Genomic DNA, 21420 nt, shown 5'->3' on the forward strand with positions numbered 1-21420 from the left:
TTAGTTTGCCGTTTGCCTTTTTTTCCTTTGCAAAACACAATAGCGTCTTGAAATGAGGACAGATTCCTTCCAGATTAGTCTTGTGGTAAAGACTGGACATTTGTTGATATCCCACACTCTTATCTGGCCTAGTTTCACAAACTACTTTGATGATATAACAAATAAACTACTTTGAATGTCAAGCTGTGACGCGCTTTTCCTGCTGATTTGTAGGGATTGTCTAAAAAGTGCATACAGCAATATGTAAGACTGCAATGTCATTTAAATTACAGTACTAAATATTATTTTATTGTGATCAGAAGCGCTTACTCATTTTCACTTCAAAACAAACAGCAATTGGTGCCTATATTTAATCAATCATTAACACACAGTAGGCCTACACACTCCACTTCGATTTTTGATAACTGCCATTTTTTATGCAATGTCATAAAACAAGTTTATATATTTCATATTGGTGTGAATATGTTGCTTATGGTTGCTTGTTTTTTCATAGCTCCCTCAATTTTTATTGGATTGACCTCAAAATACTTTTATATATTCAATAATATCCCCACGTTACTTTTAGTGTATCATATAAAGGAGCAGAAATCTGACACATTGGTAGCAATATCCATCTTTATTCATCTTTATAATCGGCGGCTTACCTGTACTTTTTTCCATCATGGGCCATTTCTATTTACACTGATATAAAGTATAAATATTGAACGACTAATGAAATCTAGGCCTAGTTCTTATATCAAACTTTTTTACTCTTTCATAAAATAATTTAAATGGAACAATCTTTCCCAGTAAAAGTCATACTGATTTTTGACAACTGAGGAACAAAGTGACCTCTTCTGATATTTCCACTGCAGTGGTTCCAGACACAACAAACAATTACTCTGGTCCAATAAGTTCTAATAAGTGCTACACCTTCCAAAAAATAAAAAAATATATTTTTTCAAAGACTGGAAGAGCTCTAATCCCTGATTTGAACTTTACAAAACTTTACATCACATTTTAAAATTGTTATTCAACACAAGGGACTATTTGGCAGCAGTAAAATGTAATACAATATAATTATGCAATATTAAACTAGTTTGACTTGAATTCAACTTGAATTTAACCTAAAGATCTGAAGAAGGCTATTGACAGTTCAGTGCTTTAGGTTAGAGCTGAGAGGTTGTGGCTGCCTGCAGAATATCATGCAGAGAGGAACACAGGTTCTGGAACAATGACTCAGCATCCGTCTGAGGGTCAGCTTTCCAAGCAGTGATGGACATCACAATCCTGAAAGAAGAGCAGAGTTAATATTGAAATTACAATCTTTAAAATGGCAGACATAATCATTGTTTGTCAAAGATCCTACTAAGCCCCAAAGATGCTATGATGCCCAGCCTTTTAAGCAGACTCTTAAAATATGAATGTTTGATAAAAAAAGATCTATATTCATCAGTTGCACAGTAAATGCTACTTAAGGTAACTTATCAAAGTACCTTCCTACCTGTCATCTCTGATATTATAGAAGCAGCCGTATCCATGCAGTACCATTGGAGCCCCAACACCAACAACCGTTTGGTACCCGACCAGACTGGACGATAACACAAAGTTACCACCTCCACCACTGTGGAGACACAGACACACTTACACATACACTCTCACACACTGCCGGGTTCCCCGAGCTGACAATACTAGAGGCAGCAAGGATACACACTGAATTACAAACTGCCTGCCTTAACAATAACTCAAAATAATTCTTCACACTTTAAATAGGCAGTGATAAGATTTAACTCCATGCATTTTCCCTTTTGCTGTGAATGCAGAAATCTAAATGTATATTTCTTAAACATCAGAGGACCAATTGTTTTGAAGAATTCATACATGCCTAATCATAAAAAGAATGGTGAGAAGTACTTCGGAAATGCACGTCAGCATTGCATTTCCTATGACAACTCCATCGAACGCTAGGTTACTGGAATTTAAGTTTAGCAGGTGAAACTTTAGTAGCGTTAACTTCTTTTCACCCTGTCCCTCAACAAATCAGACTCTAGCATGGCAAAAGAAGCCCAGAGTTCACATTGTCAGAGTATACTGTAGAAGGTAACTAGACAAAGAGTTCACATGGTCAGACTATAGAAGGTAACTAGACAGAGAGTTCAAATGGTCAGCCTAGATAAGAAAAACTTTTCCATCCCAGGTTCTGCCTGTTGAAAGTGGTCATCCCCTTACTACTTAAAGGATGTACTCTGGGTAACCAATGGTTGTATCTTTATATGTATACATTCTGCTTACGTGGGAAACAACTGCATTGTCTGCATATTCAAACCAAATGTAAAATATTATCAATGGATTTCTTATTTCAAGTTGTGTACCATGCGATGCAATGAATAATTGCATAATAAACTATAAATAAATACATAAATGAACATAGGTTAAGCAGGTACTGCAGGCGTAACCACACCTCTTGGCATAAAGTGGATCCCTGAAGAGATGTGGAGTAGGAAGTCCCTCCTCCTTAGCGACCAGATACAGGCCCAGCAGATGTCTGTCAAAACCTGCAAGTATAATCCATTCAAATTAGTAGTAATAAACTATCGAGATAATAAATATTGTTTAAAGCAAACGCCATAAATCATTTCCCTCCCAACAAAAATTAACAACCACATTAAGATGACTAATAATGTCCGTAAGAACATTATAATTAAATAATCAGTGCCATTAATTACTGCCATTTTCTCTGGCAAAATAATGACAAAACACATGGATAAACCTCATGACACAGAAAGAGGAAACCCACCTTCTCCGTTCTGGGCCAGAGCCATGAGTTTGTTGTGCTTGTTGAACGCCTTCAGCAGAGCTCTCCTCTTCACATCCTCCTGAGAGTTAAGATGAAGAATAATGAAGGATGTATACATATACTCAATTCCTTATCCTACTGTCACAAACTAACACACACACACACGCGCGCGCGCGCGCACGCACACACGCGCACACGCACACACGCGCACACGCACTCACACTCACAGTGCACGTGGGGTCGGTCATGGCCTGACACCAGAGGACGGCCTCCTGGGTGCAGGGTCTCATGGTCTCCGTCCGGCCGTGGTAGAACCTGCGAGTCATTGCGGTCTCATAACAACTTCCTGGTCTGAAACAAGGGAGAGAAGAGTTGAGTCCAACAGGCCAGAGGATGTGTGTTGATGATGATGCAAGAAGGGCCTGTTCTAGGCTCAGTACCTTCCATGCTTTCGGTAGTAGGCTAACTGCATTGCCAGCTGAACAAAGGTATCAGGATGGAGTTTCCTCTGTTTAATGGCGTATTTTCCAAAGGAGGTGAATGCACAACACACAACCTGCAGGTTGTTTGCCTGGGAAATCAAACAGATGAGATTTAGTCAGTGTAAATTACATTTAGATGGGTGATTATAACAACCAGGGTTGCGTACTGTCTCACCGTTTCCAGGAAGTGTTGTTTGGCAAGTTGGACATCATGTCGTACTCTGTCATCCAGTCTGAACAGCAGCTCTTCAGGGAGAGATATGTCTCTCACCATATCTGAACCCTGGTAAGAAAAGTATGTGTAATCCCATGGAATTTAGTTCCATTTGGAATTTGAAACAAGCAATGGAATGTTTCAAGCCAAAAAGACTGCATAGCTGAATGGCTTACCTTCCACTTCCCACCAGAGGCTCTAAGTCTGCAGTCTATGTAGTAAGACAAAGACACCATAATCATGCCATCATAGGGTGCATGCTGGAACAGAGTTTCACAGGTTGGGAATTTATGAAGAATGGCGTGCGAGATTACAAGAGGAGATTTTGAGATGAAAACTCACGTCACAGTTGCATCCAAATGTTCCATCTGCATATGAAATGGAGTTGTACGATTTGTCTCCCCAGCGAATGGTGGGGTCACCTGCCAGAGCGGCCAAAGTCAGCTGAAATGCCAGCAAAAAAATAAAAGCTCATACTGTCAAAGGTTTTATCAGTCAACATCACAATACACTGGAAGTGTTCTAGTGATCTGGTTCTGAAGTACGTACCGGGGTGTAGTCTTCTGCGGTGGCATAGGGTTTAGCTTCGTCCAGAGAGACAACGAACAGACTGCTTTGGATGGTCTCCAGGATGCTGGTGTTGACGGGGTCAAGGCTGATCAGATGCTCTCTGGCCTGGGGAGGTGGACAGAAAGGATCTTGATAACTGAGGTATGGTGAGAGGTTTGTGGCTACACAGTTGGGTTTAACAAACGCCTCTAATGCGGTACATGACAGCCTACCTTGGCCCAAGTGGTTCTCTCTTCTGAGGTGAGGGCAGCGACCCCATCTCCTTCTGGCCCTCCTTCACAACACTCGGTCACATACTGCAGCTGCCTAAATACAACAGGACACAAAAACATACAGATACATGCAAAAGTACATTCAAGTACGTTTCTTGTGGTACTGAAGCTTCAAAATATTTATGCGTGTGTGTGAGGGCGTGTGAAACCTGAGCAGCTCTGGAGGACTTAGAATCTTTCCATCATGAAGAGCATCAAAAGTAAAGATTCTTCCACGACGCAGCACCACAACATGGGAGGGACAGGGGCCCTCACTCTCTGGAAGAATATCCCAGAGTAAATGCTAGTCACACTAACATTCACCCCCTTGTGAACGATCACACTTACTGCTGGACCTCTTCCTACTCATGCCCATATTACCAATAGGCACTAATACCCTAAGCAGGGCACATCGCTCAATTACCGCTTCGTCAAATCAAGGCTCCCAAAAAACATAGTTGAAACAACATCCATATTTCCTCCTGCCTGGACTACGGCAACTCATTTCTCAGTGCGTTTACATGACACTCAAGAAAATGGGCTTAGTCCAACTATGATTGGATTATTAAGATGCATGCATACACCTTAGTCTGACTAAAATCGAATCTGGTTGTGAGAGTCAGATCAAGGCCCCTAGATTGGGTCGGTTTAGCTCAGGAGGTAGAGCAGTTGTCTCGTAACTGAAAGGTTGCTAGTTCGATCCCCAGCTCCTCCTAGCTGAGTGTTGATGTGTCCATGAGCAAGACACTTAACTCTAACTGCTCCTGACGTGCTGGCTGTCGCCTTGCATGGTTGACTCTGCCGTCGGTGTGTCAATGTGTGTATTAACCGATGTAAGTCGCTTTGGATAAAAGCGTTTGCTAAATGCCCTAATTGTAATTGTAGATTATTCGATTGATAGTCGAATTAAGCGTGCATGTATACGGTAAATTCGATTGGAAAAGGATTTTGCGTTCTGCGCATGCTCGAGATCTTTTCCCCGGGCCGTGAGCTGGAAGTATAAGGAGACGATAGTCGTGTTGTTGTCGCCGTCGGAAAACGAGAAACGGCGATTTATTTAAAAAGGTGGCGAAGAAGATGGAGGAAGCTGGTGTCGTGCCAATGAAGTTAGCCCCTATAAGAAGTGTATCATCATCAACATGCATTGAGTACACACTACGCTTCTGTTAAGAGAGTAGCGTATGTGTATGTGCGAGAATGGCAGTGTGTGTGTGAGTGACTTCAGCGAGTGAGTGGATGAGCGAGTAGAGTGAGCGGTTGCGCTTCAGTTTAGTGAATGAACGAGTCCGGTTGTGTCTGTGCAAACGAGTACTGTAAAATTAGTGGAATTACGAATAAAGTACCCAGCCTGTCAAGAATCGGTGGCCGCTTCATTCCGACCTATAAGCAGACCCACTGCCGGTCAAAGTGAGGGGTGTTACCCCCGAGAGAACATCGGCCCTGGAGGGAACGTCTCTCCTGTGCTCCCCGACTACAGTCTGGGAGCCGACCGCAGGAAAGGTTTAACACTTCGATTTTTCACCCTAGGCTGAATTAAGAGTACATCTTTCTAAATGTTGGTCATCAACTGGGTTGTAAAGTAGTAACTTTGGGCACATCTGTCAAAATAAATGTTTTTTTCTTGTTTATTCTATGTTTATTCATTCATTGCACCGCGGCCGAACTGACGTGGATATTCTCTGATATTATGAATCTTAGGGACTGCGTCGGGTTCTCCGACTCTGATAGTTCAGCAACAAGTAAAGACTCATAGTGGGGCGTAATCTTGGCCATGCTGGAGAAGGAATTGGGGGAAAGGAACTTTGGCTATGACTCTCTGAAGTCCAGATTGAAACGCGACATGGAGGAGAAAGGGATTGTTGCCGTATGCGGACGCCCGGAAGAGTTGCTCCGCCGCTGCCGTAGGAGTCTGCATACGACCGAGAGGTCAGAACAGTGGAGCGTCAGAGAAATTACACTGACCCGAAGTGAACTGACAGCTGTCTACTGAAAACTTCTTTCTCGAATGCCGCCTGAGTTTCTTATTGCTAGTGACGTAAAGAGGTCAACCGGTGGCTCTATTACCGCTACTTGCAATGGGTACAGCGCCACCTATCGTACCGGGGTATGAAATTCGTTGGCCAATGAATCGATTTTCTCACTGCCATGTTTGCTCGGACAATTGCAGTTATCCGATTGAGGTGCATAGTCAAACTATGGCTTTAATCGGATTAAGCTGTGCATGTAAACGTACTGACTGACTTACCTAACGATGCAGCAGTTGCCTGTTTACAGTCGTTCCAGAACACGCAGTACGACTCCTCACAGCACTAGATGTAGGGGACACATCCCTCTAGTCCTGGCTGATTACACTGGACGTAGGGAACACATCCCTCTAGTCCTGGCTGATTATACTGGATGTAGGGAACACATCCCTCTAGCTCTGGCTGATTACACTGGATGTAGGGGACACATCCCTCAAGCTCTGGCTGATTACACTGGATGTAGGGGACACATCCCTCTAGTCCGGGCTGATTACACTGGATGTAGGGGACACATCCCTCTAGTCCTGGCTGATTACACTGGATGTAGGGGACACATCCCTCTAGTCCTGGCTGATTACACTGGATGTAGGGGACACATCCCTCTAGCTCTGGCTGATAACACTGGATGTAGGGGACACATCCCTCTAGCTCTGGCTGATTACACTGGATGTAGGGGACACATTCCTCTAGCCCTGGCTGATTACACTGGATGTAGGGAACACATCCCTCTAGCTCTGGATGATTACACTGGATGTAGGGGACACATCCCTCTAGTCCTGGCTGATAACACTGGATGTAGGGAACACATCCCTCTAGTCCTGGCTGATTACACTGGATGTAGGGAACACATCCCTCTAGCTCTGGCTGATTACACTGGATGTAGGGGACACATCCCTCTAGCTCTGGCTGATTACACTGGATGTAGGGGACACATCCCTCTAGTCCTGGCTGATTACACTGGATGTAGGGGACACATCCCTCTAGTCCTGGCTGATTACACTGGATGTAGGGGACACATCCCTCTAGCTCTGCCTGATAACACTGGATGTAGGGGACACATCCCTCTAGTCCTGGCTGATTACACTGGATGTAGGGAACACATCCCTCTAGCTCTGGCTGATTACACTGGATGTAGGGGACACATCCCTCTAGTCCTGGCTGATAACACTGGATGTAGGGGACACATCCCTCTAGCCCTGGCTGATAACACTGGATGTAGGGGACACATCCCTCTAGTCCTGGCTGATAACACTTGCTCCCCATCCAGTATATAATTAAATTCAAGAGAGTTGATAACTTTCAGATACCTAAAAGAGTGAGGCTCCACCTAACATTTCAGAACGCCTCGACATTTATTCTAATCAGAGAATCAAAAGTGGTTAACAGTTCCAGGGTCAAGGCTTAAAACAAACATGATCATGCTTTGACGCAGTGGAACAAACTCCCCCTTAGTATCAGATCAGCACAGTCAGTGCAGTATGTATGAGTTTATTTATGAAGATATATAGTCAAATGCTTTAAAGGAGACATATTATGGTGTTTTCCTAACAAGTAAACATAGTATTTGAGTTCTAGAAAACATGTTTTTGAAGCTGTTTGCGGGAAATAGCTTTTAGGAAAAAGAATCTCGCCTGCCGCTATTCCCCTCTTTTTCAGTCCCTTGTGAATGCGCTGTTGCTGGTGTCTGTAGCTCTGTTGCAAATGAGCTGCTGCCCATTGACCAATGAGCTGTCAGACTGAACCACAGCATGGAGAAGGGATTGTTGCCGTTTGCGAACTCCTGGAGCTCTATATCTAAATCATATAATATGACATAATAATAATATTATATGAGTATTTATTTATCTAATATTATATCTAATATCACGGCCAAAAGCTATGTGCGCCTCGGATGATATTATGAATCATAAAGACTATCATTTATATTTTGGTTTTATTTCTCTATGTATGACAACTTCTGGAAATCCCCGTTTTCATTTTATTTTCTGTTTGTTAATGGTCTGTGGAACAATTTTGCTATGTTTGCACCTACATTGCATCGTATTGTATTTTGTGTAGCACCTTGTAACTTTGGTTTTGAAAGTTTAAAATAAAGTGCACGATTATACTATTTCTGCAGGATGGAGCGTTTTACTTGTTTGTAGAGTGAAAGATAGTGATTTGGACCAACACATTGATTAAAATCATTAAAGCAGGAATGTTACCTGTTTTAAAGTAGTTGAGGATGGTATCCTTGGTGACTCCAGGTACCTTACAGGTGCAGAACAGCATGCGGTACTGGTCCATGTCCAGCCCTGATCGGCCAGCCTTATGAGGAGTCATCCTCTCCCTAACAACAAACATGAAGACCATCCATCTCATTCAGCCCCTGCACCATCAGGCACAGAGCAAACACCCCTTTGATCCGCGATATCTGTGTTCTTACGTGCGGATCAGGTCCCAGTATTGCAGAGTGTACCACAGGCCAACACTGATCCTCTGTAGCTGAGTTCCCTCAGCAGGGGGCCAGCAGTGCTCCAGGTAGGGGGCCGGTCCTCCAAAGTTGACGTTGAGCTGAGAGGGGGTCCGGAGCTCCAGGTAGGCCGTGTTCAACCACCACTCCTCCAGCTGGAGGGAAGGGACTCTTGATAAACGCACCACATTAACTAACCCAACCAGTGACCACATGTGGACGAGCCCTCACCCAGTTCCTCCTGGTGCTCGCTCTGTGGAGTAGTTTCTGCTGCAGGACTTGACCAACGCCCTCTTGGAAGCTCCTGACATTCTCCACTGTAGCCTCGTACTCCTGCTCGGTTGCAAATGGACGCACTGAGGAGAAAACAAACCCTCCAGAATGAGTGCTCCGGCAGCCATATCATGGTAGTAAGGGCCCTGGTGTTCCAGCTCCTCCAGGTGTAACCACTCAGAAACCTTTGCTTAACACTGAAACCATAAGTTCCGTTAATCCTTTGTGGAGCTGAAGTTCAGCGTAAATCATTCAGAATAGGCAAAAGTTAAATTTACATACGCTAATAGAAAAGCAATAGAAAAGCAACAACAATGTCTACACCCTACCAGGTTATTGACTGTTAGCAATGCTGCCCTCTGGCAGACGCCAGTGGATCATCCAGACTCATAAAGGGTTCGCACCCCCAGGCCATGAAGCTTCTCATTCAGCAGTGAATCATTACCTAAATGACCACACACCTGCTTATTATGTACTTCAACTCAACAGCACATTCACTGGTAATCAAATTACCAATCTGGGTTTCCTTTATTATGTATGCATAAATATGTACACAACCACTTGACATGCCAATATTCTATATTTTATATTGTAACCTAGCCTGTGCTTTACTGGGATTTGATAAATACAACTCTTGGATCTAGTACATTAACATCGCATTCCCCCACCAGATTTTGTCAATATAAACATTTAGAGCACAAACAGGACGATAAAACACGGTCTCTTCTTCCTCACCTGCATCCAGGTACTTGGACAGACTCCCTTCCAGCGAGGGGACCGGGAGTGGAGGGAGGCTGTCCTGGTACTGAAAGGTCCGCTCTTGCAGAGGATCTGATAATTCATTCGTCATCTCTCTTTAAAGTGTTGTAGGGACGAGCAAGTTTTGGGTTGAGTTAATTATTTATTTAGTTTTTATTACAAGTATTTAGTAGGCTATATAAAAGAAACGCCACAAATGTAAATGCACAATCCTAATTGTACGGATCAGTTCCATAAAACCTTAAGTTAAACTCGGTCACATTTTTTACATTGGTTTAGTTGAGAGGTTCAACTCACCCCTCTAGATTGCACATTAACGATGATCTTATCAGTTATTTTAGTTCTGGTTGTTTACATATAGGTTGTTGTGCGCAATATGCCCTCTGCGCAGACTGCAGTTTGTTTCCCGGAAGGTTCCCGGATGGCGTTATTGCGCATGTCTGCTATATCCTCTGTTATTTCTATTAGCAGTTTTTTTTTGCACTTTCCTTCCCGTGAGGCATTTGAGGATAGGAAGTTATTTTAAATATGCATACATTGCAGAGACTGAGACTGAGATATGGCTTAACAGGCCATATTGTGTAACATAAATATTCCCCATTCAAATACGCATAGGGATAGATGAAGAATGAATGCAAATGTTGTTCCAACAATATTGGGTGCACTGTGTAAGATTAAGACAGTTCTACTTAAACGTGCAATATAACCTACTGCAGCTATAACTCAATGAGAAAAATATCTGATCTAAAATTTCTAAAGACACACACACACACACACACACACACACACACACACACACACACACACACACACACACACACACACACACACACACACACACACACACACACACACACACACACACACACACACACGTCAGACAATAACTTCCAATACAATAATGTCTGAACACAAAAGTAAACAAAGAAAAGTAGGAAATGTTCAAATGTTTATTTTGTAACATTTGAACAAGTTAGTTCATCATTTAAATAGCATATTGTTAAATTAGTCATTCTTTGCAAACAAATAAAACCATTAAGAAAACCAAATTGAAAAAAAATTGCATCATATTTGTTTTGGTGAAATGCAGTGATCACACATTTATGTTAACACAACATAGGATAGCGGCTTTGTAGTATGGGTTATGACGTACCATGTATATAACAGTCGTGGTTTAGCATGTTTTTTTTACTAATCTCACATCCCATGTTTTTGGATTAATTCCTTTGCCAGTGCGATGTAGGAAGACATGGCATCTTCCTTTGACATTCCTGAAAGAGTGTGTATAAATGTAGATAGAAGTCAAAAACAAGAACCAACATCATTTATTTCTGTTAAATATCTCCCTCATTTGAATAAACCCTTGGCCATGATTATCATAACTGCAGCAACAATACAGATTCATGGTTTAAGCATAACTTTTTATCCCTTTGCCGGCCATTTTGATGTGTCCGAAATGCAAGCCATTAGAAATGTAAAGCGTTTTAGTATACCTTTCCTTGTGTTCCAATACTCCCACTTTGCTTTTCCTTTCATATCAGTCATCCCAGGTTTATCTTGTAAAAAAATATGAGAAATAGATACAGTTTATCAGACAAGTAAATTAGCTTTACAAAATGTTAACATGATAACACTCTAATTTTACATCCCATTAATGTCCTGCATATGAAGGCATACCAATGTTGATGTCTCCCACGACAGCTTGTTTATAAAAGCCATACAAGTCCAACAGCTGCAGGTCTGAAGGCCTGGTCTTCATCTTCTTCACATCCTCTGCTATCTTCTCAAATTCAGCCTTATTAAGGGAAGGATTGAGACACGTTGGTGACTGACCCATGGCATATTTAGTAACAAGTACGTGTGCATAAAGATTTACTTCATGTTTTTGCACATTCCATGTGCTGGAGTGCATATTTTAGAGTATATTGACGTACAATATGCATTAGTAGTCCTTAATCCAATAAAATTGGTATCCTACAATATAATGTATTATATTATGGTAACTTTACTGTGTATTCTGAAGCTTTTTCAAGTATACAATGACTGCAAACAAATCGATACTATCATATCATTCATATTGTAACACATTCTGCCTGCAAGCAATAATTAATAAATAATTCTCCATCTGCAATTTGAGACAGGTGTATTGCATAATCATCTCATCGCCAGATATTTGTTACTTTGATCCTTTGCTTGTTAGATGCCCATTTTTGTTGATCTCATCGTAACACACCCATTGCAGTGCTTAGCCATCACGTTGGCCAATTGATACTAACGTTACTACAGGTTAATGTCGAAACGAGCCTACAGATAAACTACAGATTGCTACAGTTCAACTCCGCATGAGCTAAATATCATGGACCTAGCCTACCTGTTGAGACATGTTCTTTCCTGATTCTTAATGCTGTTCACCACAGGACCCTACAGCCTCCAGTCTCCAGTTCCTGCAGCGGTAACATGACTGGAGCTGTCTCTCAGTGTGGTTCGAGAAAAAGGGGGCGGGACAAGAGAGTCCTCTCTCCCGTTCATTGGTTGTCATTCATCTTACGGAACAATGCAGCATAGAGAAACATATTGACATATAAGAACTAATAATGTACATGGGCAAAATCGTGTCTGGATTCGGTGTTTTTGGGCAACATTAAACAATTGTACACTTCATAGGGCCAACATAACCACCTGGCACCTGCCCTATAGAGGCTCCATAGCAACGCTGGCCACGTCATTGTTGTGTTTTCAGATTTAATAAAGTTGGTCATGTTCAAACGCAATGGTGGCGCCCATGAAACGAGTCATGTGTTGTTTACTGTGCTGAGGCGTTATTAAAACGCACTCGCTGGTGGGAGAAAGACGAATTAATATCATTCGCCACCGCTGCGTTCAGTAGGTAAAGTATGATCAATGATATTGAATGGTAAAAACCTGTTTGATACTTGGGAGAACCTTAATGGTCTCGGTTCATGTGTAGGCCTCATAACGTTTCGTATAAAATATATTACGAGATTGTTCATTGTCTGTTGTTTGTGATCATGCTTCGTTGGTTAATGGTGGGATACCGTTACTTGTATTGTGTGCGTAATTGACAATGACCCGATAGTCTAGTCTTGCAATTGTAATATGTTTAGTATATGTATATGTTTGTTGTTCTAGATCATCATGGCTACTCCGGGCAAGGCGAGCAAGAAGGAAGCGAAAAGGCAAACCCCAGCAAAATCTTCCCTTAACACACCTTTCAAAAACCATTGGCAACCACTTTCCAACACGAATTGGCATTCCATTAAAAGGCATATCAGATGTAAACTGGAATCAATGGAGTTTAAGAAAGTAGAAACAAAGGGTTTTTACAAGTTTAAAGAACGGAAAAACCAGACACCATCTGTATCCCCAGAGTGCGTTGCGCCAGAAAGCAACGACTCGAACGTGCTGAACGCTCCCAAGACCGGGTGGACCGACATGTCTGCCAGAAGACAGCTTGCAATTGGCATCAATGAGGTGACAAAGGCCTTGGAAAGGAACCAGCTCAGGTTGGTGCTTGTGTGCAAGTCGGCCAAACCAAAACACATGACCGACTACTTGATTCCACTGAGCATATCAAGAGAGGTCCCGGCCTGCCAGGTGGTAGCGCTCAGTCATATTCTTTCTGAGCCGCTGCGATTAAAAAGTGTTCTTGCGCTGGGTTTCCGTCACTGTAAGATAAAAGAAGAGGACCACTTTTTGGATCTTGTTACCGCCATCATCCCCATGGTGCCACCGCTACGTGTTGCCTGGCTACAAGACAAGGGTTTCCCTATTGGGACTGATGAACTGTTGGACAGTGACAAGAGGGGCCAAAAGCGTAAACTGGAGGACGAGATCACTGAATGCGACATCACACAAACTGAGGTATCAGAAGCTGTGTCTGGCACACTTCAACCCCTGTGTGTAAAAAAGGTTATTCCTAACCCAAATAAAAAGAGGAAAAAGAAAATCAAAAAGTAGAAATTTCCCTAGATTAGTTAATCAGTAATCTCTTGAACGTTGACTTTTTTTTTTTCTTGGATGGATTGAAATGTTTGGCTTTGACATAATAAAACGGCAGCATATGCAAATCTTTTTAAAGTCAAGTTTATTTAATCGAATATCCATGCTGTTTGAACAGACTAGTCTTTGCCGAAGAGTAAGCTTTCTTTGCATGGGGCCATGTCTAAATTATGCTGGTACAAGCTTTGAGTTTCACAAACCTTAGTGGCTTTGAATAAAAATATTGTTCTTCATTGATAACGCTTTTACCACAAGAAACTTTTCCAAATAAGGCAGTTAGTCAAGTTGTCAGTTCGACTAAAAATAATACAGAATTGTAAAACAGACGTGCTTGTAATTCATACAAACTTCTGTGGGAGTGACATCCATGACCAAATACATGAATATGTTACACTATCTGAATGACTTGCTGTATATACCCATTTGAACCTTTGACCTGTAGTAATTTTCCTTTAACCTTTCTTGTTATCCTATAAAGGTATGGTGAACAAATATTTCACAAGGAGTAGTTATACAAATACCCTAAAACTTAAACTTTGTTACAGAGCCAGATCAATATTTAAAGCAGTGAACTTAGGTTGGGTTGAGAAGGAAGTGGAAGAATTTGAGCTCAACGAAACAAAACATTGCTTTGCCTTTTGAAAGTATCACATTAACTGCTCCTCACAGTCCGCCACACTGACTGGGGGTGGCTGACTAAGGTTGACACAACAGTCATAAGATTACTGTCTGCTCATTTCTTAAATTGTTCAGCTGTCGGGCCCCTCTGGCTGATGGACAGGGTTGTAGTACTTAACATTAATGATGTATTTTGCTAGAAATGTTTCGGAAATACTGGACATTAGCACACATTAAGGGAAACTTTAGCCATTAGCTACACAACACACAAAAAAACAACTTAAGATGCTGACATAACCTTTCAAAAGCAAATAGCCTACTGAAACTTTGTCCCATTTTTTACTGGCCTTTTACATCACGTTATTTGACTATTTAAAACAAACTCTTGCAACTTTCAAACGAGCCGATAGGCCACTACCAGCTGGAGCAGTTAGGTTTCAGTGCTTTGCTCTAAAGGGCTGGGTTTTATAAGTGCACCCTTTTCACAAATATAACAGGCTGGTAATCAAAGCAGATGTCACAAGCTTGTATCTCAAGTATAAGGTGAAAAAAAGCATCAAGTAAGTACCACCGAAGTAGGCAGGCATTGCATGGCTTTTTAATCCAGTCCTAGAGACAAAGCGCTAGCCTGTGAACAGGTCATCCTCGCAGCTTTGAGCAGATCCACATGTTGACCACGTTTGCCTGAATAGGACACTCGAGACAACGCTAAGACTATGGGACTTCGGTGAATGGTCAAATGCATTGAAGATTTTATACAACAAAACAAAGATCGATCCTCAAGACAGGTTGGTAAGGTTAATGACAAATTTATAAAACGAGGGAGGGAAAAAAATGCGTCCTTGAAGAATTGAAGGCCGGGCCTCCACCTTTTCATCAAGGACCCCCTTGCTCAACAAAGAACTGAAAAATTGTGCTTTATTAATGCAATACATTCTTCATCAAACCCCCCGCTGGACCCACAGCATCTAAAATGGCATTACAAACTCGAAATGTCAATAACATCTATACTACTCAAGAGGAAAATGCTTTGGAACAGTCCTTCCAACCCTCACACTCACTACAGGAATAAATATGATCTGGCATCAAATGTACAGATAACTATATATTTAACAAAAAAAAAAACATGTATAAATGCACCAGTTGGATGAGTCTTTCCTTGAAGATGGTCTCTTGCGTGCATGTGTGTATGTAGTGCTGTGTGTGTGTGTCTGTACATGCTCAGATACCTTGCAAATTATTTTCTTAATGCATCTACTAGGTTACTTTGTTTCGATAAAGGGAACAGTTTCTACATTTGTGAGGCTGCTTCCATGGAAACCACTCTATCCTTCCTTGCAAGAGCCCCTGACAACGATTAGCTGCTGAAGGAGGGATTTTCTTGTCCAGCTCACCAAAGCACTGTATGTGGTAAATAAACTTTTTACACACAGTGTAACAAGTACCAGAGGAGGCAAATGAGCCAATCAGCTTCATACAATAAATGCTTGCAGTTTCATAACAGGTAACGATAATCTAGCCTTACTGGTCAGAAAGATTAAAACTGCAGGACAGAGATTGTGGGATTCAAAATATTTTCGATATAAATTAAATTTAAAGGGGACCTATTATGCTTTTACGACATTTATGACCTATAAACGTTATAATGATTGATAGTCATGTTTAACCATACTAAAGTGTCAAATAATGACGTACATGCATTTCCACGTATTCCCTGCTGACAGTCAGTTTCCCAAAAATCTACATAGTTTTTTGTGTATGATTAAACATGACTATCAACCATTATATCAACGTTTATAGGTCATAAAAGTCAAAAAAGCATAATAGGTCCCCTTTAAAGAATGGTTTTGCAGACCCATGTAACAATGCCCTGTAGAGAAACACCACCAGGATTCCCTTTATGGAGGTATATAGGGGTCAAATATTGTTCTGTTTAGCAGATTTGTGTGTGTGTTTGAGGGTGTCATGTTGCATCTCTAGCACTGTAGTGTAGGAATATTTCAGGCATAGCATGACTTCACATTCAGGATTTTGATGATTAAAGAGTTCCCCTCCGGGTGAAAAATAGTGAACATTCTTGATGAGAACCGATTGACGGATGAATGCTTCAAATATCGCACGTCTCCCATTCACCTGTTGAGACTTTATTGGAGTCGTTCCCATTGTCTAACTCAGGCTACCAGCATGTCCGGGGTTAGGTACAGGCTAGGTTCACTGCCAACCCCCTTCAGTGGAGTGTGAGGAACATTTATAGAGACACGCTACTGAAGCACAAGGCCAACCTGAAACACAATAACAAGCCAGTATTTAGAAGCACATTTAGAACTTGAGAAATTTTAACTCTGACATAATCTAAATATGAGTAGCATAGAAGGCTGCAGAACTATTTGACTGAAATGGAACCATTGTTGGGGAAAATTTTATATAAGGGCTCAGGTAGAGTGCAGCATGTCAACACGCACATTGCTTTACTGACCTTATCTGCATCCATAGAGGGGCATTTCCAGTTGTAAAGGTAATACTGCAGGTTCCCGTCTCCAATACCAAACTTAAGCTTCTCTAGGAACACCTTGTTCTCCATCAGATCCAGAGCATTGAAGACGTCAAATCCTTTCTGTTTGACACAACAAATAGGAAAAATTAATTATTTATTATTATTATTATGACTGTAGGGTCAATCATCGCTAGGTGTGGGAAAAATAATCGATTCTTCGATGCATCGGGATTCCTACTAGAACGATTCTGTCTCGATGCAGATAAATTAATAATAAAAAAAATAATAATAATAACTCAACAGACATTGATAATAATTGATGCATTGATAATCGCTTCAGAATCGAATCGTTGACCTCATAATCGGAATCGAATCGTGAGGTGCCAAGAGGAATTGTCACGACTGACAATTCCTGTTAATCAGCGATTATCAATTTTAGGCATTTATATTTGCTGCAAAAATCCATTGAACCACTTTGAAATCCCACTAGCAATATATCTGGCTCACAACTTCGAGTTTCCTCATGCACTTTGAAATCCCAATTGCCATATCTCTGTCTCACAACTTCGAGGTTCCTCATGCACAACAAGAAGCCAAAAGGTCATTACCATTTTTGCCAGGATCAGTGAGTCATTCATGAGGTCAAGAAGTGGGGTTTGTGTGTGGACGTTGTAGAAGGAGTAGGCCGCCTTCAGACTCCGGTGCAACGGGTGGTGCATTACAGTAGAAGGCAGCGTGTAGAAACTAGTGAAGTCTGTTAGGACACCACCAGCTCCCTGAGAAGAGACAACACGTAGAAAGGTTTCTACATCAGTAAGCAAAAATAAAAAGGTATTTACAGACATTTACACTTCAAGTTAACATAATGTTATCCTTGCCGCTAAGGGTCTCTAAATCAAAACAATAACAAAAGATTTAGTTTGATGACATCGAGGAAATTTTGTCGGACCCATGGGAGTGGTTGTTCTCACCACCATTTACGGTGAAAAATGACAAGACAGAAATACTGTTCACGGATGAGGTAATGTATAATAGGTTAATTCAAATCACATTTAGTCACAATAATAGACGTGATGTCATACATTCTAATACATAGCCGCAAGTAATTTAAGCTTGCTGAACGTTAACTTGCTAACGTAGCATTAGATGAGTCAACTACCAATACGGCTGTCGATAACGTTACAGGGCCTATTCAACTGTGGGTAGCCCAGTATTGTTATCCCTGCTCAAAACTGTCACAAATTCTTTCGAATAATTTTCCCAGTACGAAATACATCAATAAATTGGGTCTCCACTGCATTACTGTCGCTCCTTTTACCCTGTAAATAAGGGGGAGATGGGATGTGACTCTATTCACAGGCGACCCAAGGAAATACACCGTTATCTTCAATTAAATGGAATAAAATTATGGATTCTGCTTGGTCTGAAGTTTGATTCAAACATTTCGGGAAATGTAAAAACACACTTCAACTAAATATATAACATAAGTCTAGTCAGTTTCGGATATTTTTATGCGGGATTCGTTACAAACCCGCAGTACACCATTAATGTTGTGGTAGAACGTGTTAGAATTAGCAAATGAGGATTAAATAATAAGGATCGAGGTATAGATGATAAACCATAATGAGGTTGTCTCTCTCCATACCTCCACCACATATGTGTCTATGATGTTCTCCTGGGGCAGGAACCAGTGGGCAACCTCCTCCTCGCCCATAGAGGGCGCCAGCTGGAAGCGGCGCAGGTGTTTCTGAAGCAGCTCTGTGACCTGCCGGACGTCGTGCCTCTCCATTGGCCTCAGGCCGGGGGTCTTGGTGCTCTTCAGGGAGTGAACAGAGAAAGAAGACACACATCTCTGATGGCTTCTGCGGCGACAAAGGGACCATGTGAATGTGCGGTGATGCCGGCCGTTACGGCGCTTACATCTGGCAGCCGGTAGAGCTTCATGGTTCTTTGCAGGGTCATGTTTCTGCTCAGGTGGGAGAACTTCACTTCCACAAGCTTTCTGGGGTTCAGGGAACGATGCCAGTACCTGTGTACAGAAACACAAAGCATGTATCAACGCAAAAAGTCTGAGAAGTTCCATCTTGGGGTTGACACTGACAGGTGAGACTTTGACATGCCTATCATGAAGACCACTGTATCCACGGTTTACCTGCATGTGGACACGGGTTTGGGTAGGACCACTCCGGCTGTGTAGACAGCCTGGAATATTCCCTCTAGATTCACCCTCCGTGTGATCTCCCTGATGAGCACCGGAGCCACGCGCTTTGAACGCAGCTTCTTGTGAACGCACAGGAAGTTGATTTCAACCATCCTCTTTAGCCTGTAACAGGGAGGGCAAGATAAAAAGCGAAAGCCGCTGGTCTTTCCGAGCCTGTCTGATGTGTAACCTGTAGTCAAGCAATAGATTATCGTTAACATGGGTTATTATGGGTTTATATATGTAGGGTGAGCCGCGCCTCTTACGTGTCATAGATATGTATGCTAGCGGGGATGGCGCTGATGAATCCGACCAGCTTCTTGTTGGACGTTACCCTCACTCCACAATGCCACTGGGGGAGCCAGCCGGGGGGACGCAGAGCCCTGGGGGGGCCACAAAGAACCAGTTCAGATAGTATAGGCAGCTTCCGTCAAGATATTTAACTAAAGGCTGGGACTAACTGGCAATAGCCAAAATATATAAAGTTCATTCAGCAATTCTTACCATTTGAGAAAGTTTGGCGAATAATCAAATCTAAACATGTTGTCATCATCTTCCACGTAGTTTTCATTTAACAGCGTGTACAACTCCTTCAGCTAACAGAAAGACAGAGAGAGAGCACAGGGTAGTTCAGGGTGTGTTCATTGCTACAGAAGTGGTGTGACTGTGGCCTGGTGAAGGCACAAGCAGCAGACGGCACTCACCACGTCTGCGTTGCTGAGATCTAGGGTGTCCCACATGAAGCCTTGCGGTAAGGAGTAGGGCTCTTGTCTGATGTTCTCCTTGTCAGCCTCGATGGGTCCATGGCTTGTTACTATCTCGTCTGTGTGGTTAAATAAGGCATGAAGTATTTAAATCTATTTGAAGATAAAAAATACCTACCTACATTACTCTTCCACACTGTGTATACTATATATATTGTTTATATGTTTTGGTATTAAACAAGATTTCAAGTAAGAATTCAACTTTTTTTTCCATAATTAAATTAAGACTTTTCTCACCTAAATGGATCCAACTCTAAAGAATGTTTATTCCACAAATCTTCCCGATTACACCAAAAACATCTCATCTAACCCGAGTTGCCATGGAAACCGTTCAATGCAACGTCAACGCCAAATGTGTAATAAAGCAAACCTACTTTTACAATGCAATGTAACTTAGTCCGATGGCAATTTAAAGCCATAAATTGGGTTAAATTTGTGTAGGATATAAAAATGCACACAATGCTAAGGACTTTAACTTTAAGTACTTTAAGTATGAGAAAAGTATTAATTTTGTTATTAATTCATCGAATCAGGTGGAAAATGGAAAGTCTCCAAAACATCTTGGCTAAGTAAAATATACATACTTAGCTTGGGCACAGGCTGCGTGTCCCAGAACTGGTACTTGTGCTTGGCTGCTTCATCGATGCTTTTGGCAGGACCCTGACACGACAGAAGCTCCATCGCTCTCTGGATGTCCTGTAGCTTCTGCATGGGCAAACCAGGGTTCTAGAGGCCAGGACACAGAAAACAGATGGACACATCCACCAAACAATACACACTCAGTGAAACAGCATGAAGAACAGGGCGGACACCACGGCGTCACATGGTGCTTTATTATGGCTCCCATCACACCTTCATCTCCTGAGAATCAGACGCAGAGTCCGATTTTGTTCCCCCGGAGCTCGTCTTTTCTTTCTTTCTTTTTTGCTTCTTTTTCTTCCTCTTAGCCCCCAAATCTCCGCCTGGGCTCCTAAATAAACACATAGACGAACTCCATTAAAAAAAATGATTTCCAGTCTAGACGCTGAAACAAGCGTAGCCCAATCACACCACAGGCTAACGTTAGCCGTCGACTGGGTGTCATTCCCATGCAGCAGCAGCAGCATGCTGGCTAGGAACCGTGCTAACCCTTTCATTTACACGTGTGGCCATTGAGAACACGTCCTTCTACCCGTGTTTCCCCAGCCGTGTATCCACCTTAGTCGACCCTGAGTAACACATGAGGGCTATGGGGATGTCCACTAGCACTAGCCGACCACTGCGGACCGCTGCGTTAGCCGCTGCTCCCGTCGCTGCCTCCACAACATCCATGAGCGGCGTAGCGTACAAAGAGGCTGTCTGGAGAGCCACAGCGGTTCTGAATCACAGGAACAGGCCATCCTCACCCTTGCATGTGTTCATTTTCCTCTTCGTTGTCCCCGTCTATACCACAGGTATCCTGGTCGTCCAGCTCCAAGCTCTGCTGGCTGGCAGCAGACTCACTGTCCTCCGCCATCATGAAAATGTAAAAAAAATGGTCTGCT

General features: G+C 42.2%; 3 protein-coding genes across 8 annotated transcripts; 1 reads left to right on the top strand and 2 right to left on the bottom strand.

The window, feature by feature from the left end:
- Nucleotides 1-592: 592 nt before the first annotated feature.
- Nucleotides 593-12288, bottom strand: LOC130392267 (acyl-CoA-binding protein homolog). Of its 5 annotated transcripts, XM_056602746.1 has the most exons (18): nucleotides 12173-12288; nucleotides 11479-11596; nucleotides 11295-11357; nucleotides 9001-9125; nucleotides 8743-8924; nucleotides 8522-8646; nucleotides 4464-4572; nucleotides 4255-4348; nucleotides 4022-4147; nucleotides 3815-3916; nucleotides 3649-3732; nucleotides 3434-3541; nucleotides 3217-3347; nucleotides 3004-3127; nucleotides 2777-2855; nucleotides 2441-2534; nucleotides 1484-1603; nucleotides 596-1269 (listed from the first exon to the last, which is right to left on the bottom strand). In XM_056602746.1, the coding sequence occupies exons 1-18, from the start codon at nucleotides 12182-12184 to the stop codon at nucleotides 1149-1151; spliced, it is 1917 nt and encodes a 638-aa protein (XP_056458721.1). In that variant the 5' UTR covers nucleotides 12185-12288; the 3' UTR covers nucleotides 596-1148. The 5 variants fall into 5 exon arrangements, with proteins under 5 accessions (XP_056458717.1, XP_056458721.1, XP_056458718.1 ...); XM_056602742.1 differs by lacking the exons at nucleotides 11295-11357; nucleotides 11479-11596; nucleotides 12173-12288 and adding exons at nucleotides 9778-9896; nucleotides 10099-10220 and having other exon boundaries at nucleotides 593-1269; XM_056602743.1 differs by lacking the exons at nucleotides 11295-11357; nucleotides 11479-11596; nucleotides 12173-12288 and adding exons at nucleotides 9778-9896; nucleotides 10099-10210 and having other exon boundaries at nucleotides 1189-1269; nucleotides 1476-1603.
- A 260-nt stretch (nucleotides 12289-12548) lies between these two features.
- On the top strand, nucleotides 12549-14197 carry rpp38 (ribonuclease P/MRP 38 subunit). 2 transcript variants are annotated; one of them, XM_056602749.1, is made up of 2 exons: nucleotides 12549-12688; nucleotides 12952-14197. In XM_056602749.1, the coding sequence occupies exon 2, from the start codon at nucleotides 12958-12960 to the stop codon at nucleotides 13777-13779; it is 822 nt and encodes a 273-aa protein (XP_056458724.1). In that variant the 5' UTR covers nucleotides 12549-12688; nucleotides 12952-12957; the 3' UTR covers nucleotides 13780-14197. The 2 variants fall into 2 exon arrangements, with proteins under 2 accessions (XP_056458724.1, XP_056458725.1); XM_056602750.1 differs by having other exon boundaries at nucleotides 12549-12684.
- On the bottom strand, nucleotides 13144-21413 carry nmt2 (N-myristoyltransferase 2). The gene is made up of 12 exons (XM_056602748.1): nucleotides 21283-21413; nucleotides 20750-20867; nucleotides 20482-20623; nucleotides 19838-19956; nucleotides 19638-19729; nucleotides 19400-19516; nucleotides 19086-19256; nucleotides 18854-18962; nucleotides 18579-18749; nucleotides 17542-17709; nucleotides 16916-17053; nucleotides 13144-16721 (listed from the first exon to the last, which is right to left on the bottom strand). The coding sequence occupies exons 1-12, from the start codon at nucleotides 21393-21395 to the stop codon at nucleotides 16701-16703; spliced, it is 1479 nt and encodes a 492-aa protein (XP_056458723.1). The 5' UTR covers nucleotides 21396-21413; the 3' UTR covers nucleotides 13144-16700.
- Between the last annotated feature and the right edge of the window lie 7 nt (nucleotides 21414-21420).

This window comes from Gadus chalcogrammus, chromosome 11, assembly GCF_026213295.1.
Source record: "Gadus chalcogrammus isolate NIFS_2021 chromosome 11, NIFS_Gcha_1.0, whole genome shotgun sequence".
NCBI classification, from domain to species: domain Eukaryota; kingdom Metazoa; phylum Chordata; class Actinopteri; order Gadiformes; family Gadidae; genus Gadus; species Gadus chalcogrammus.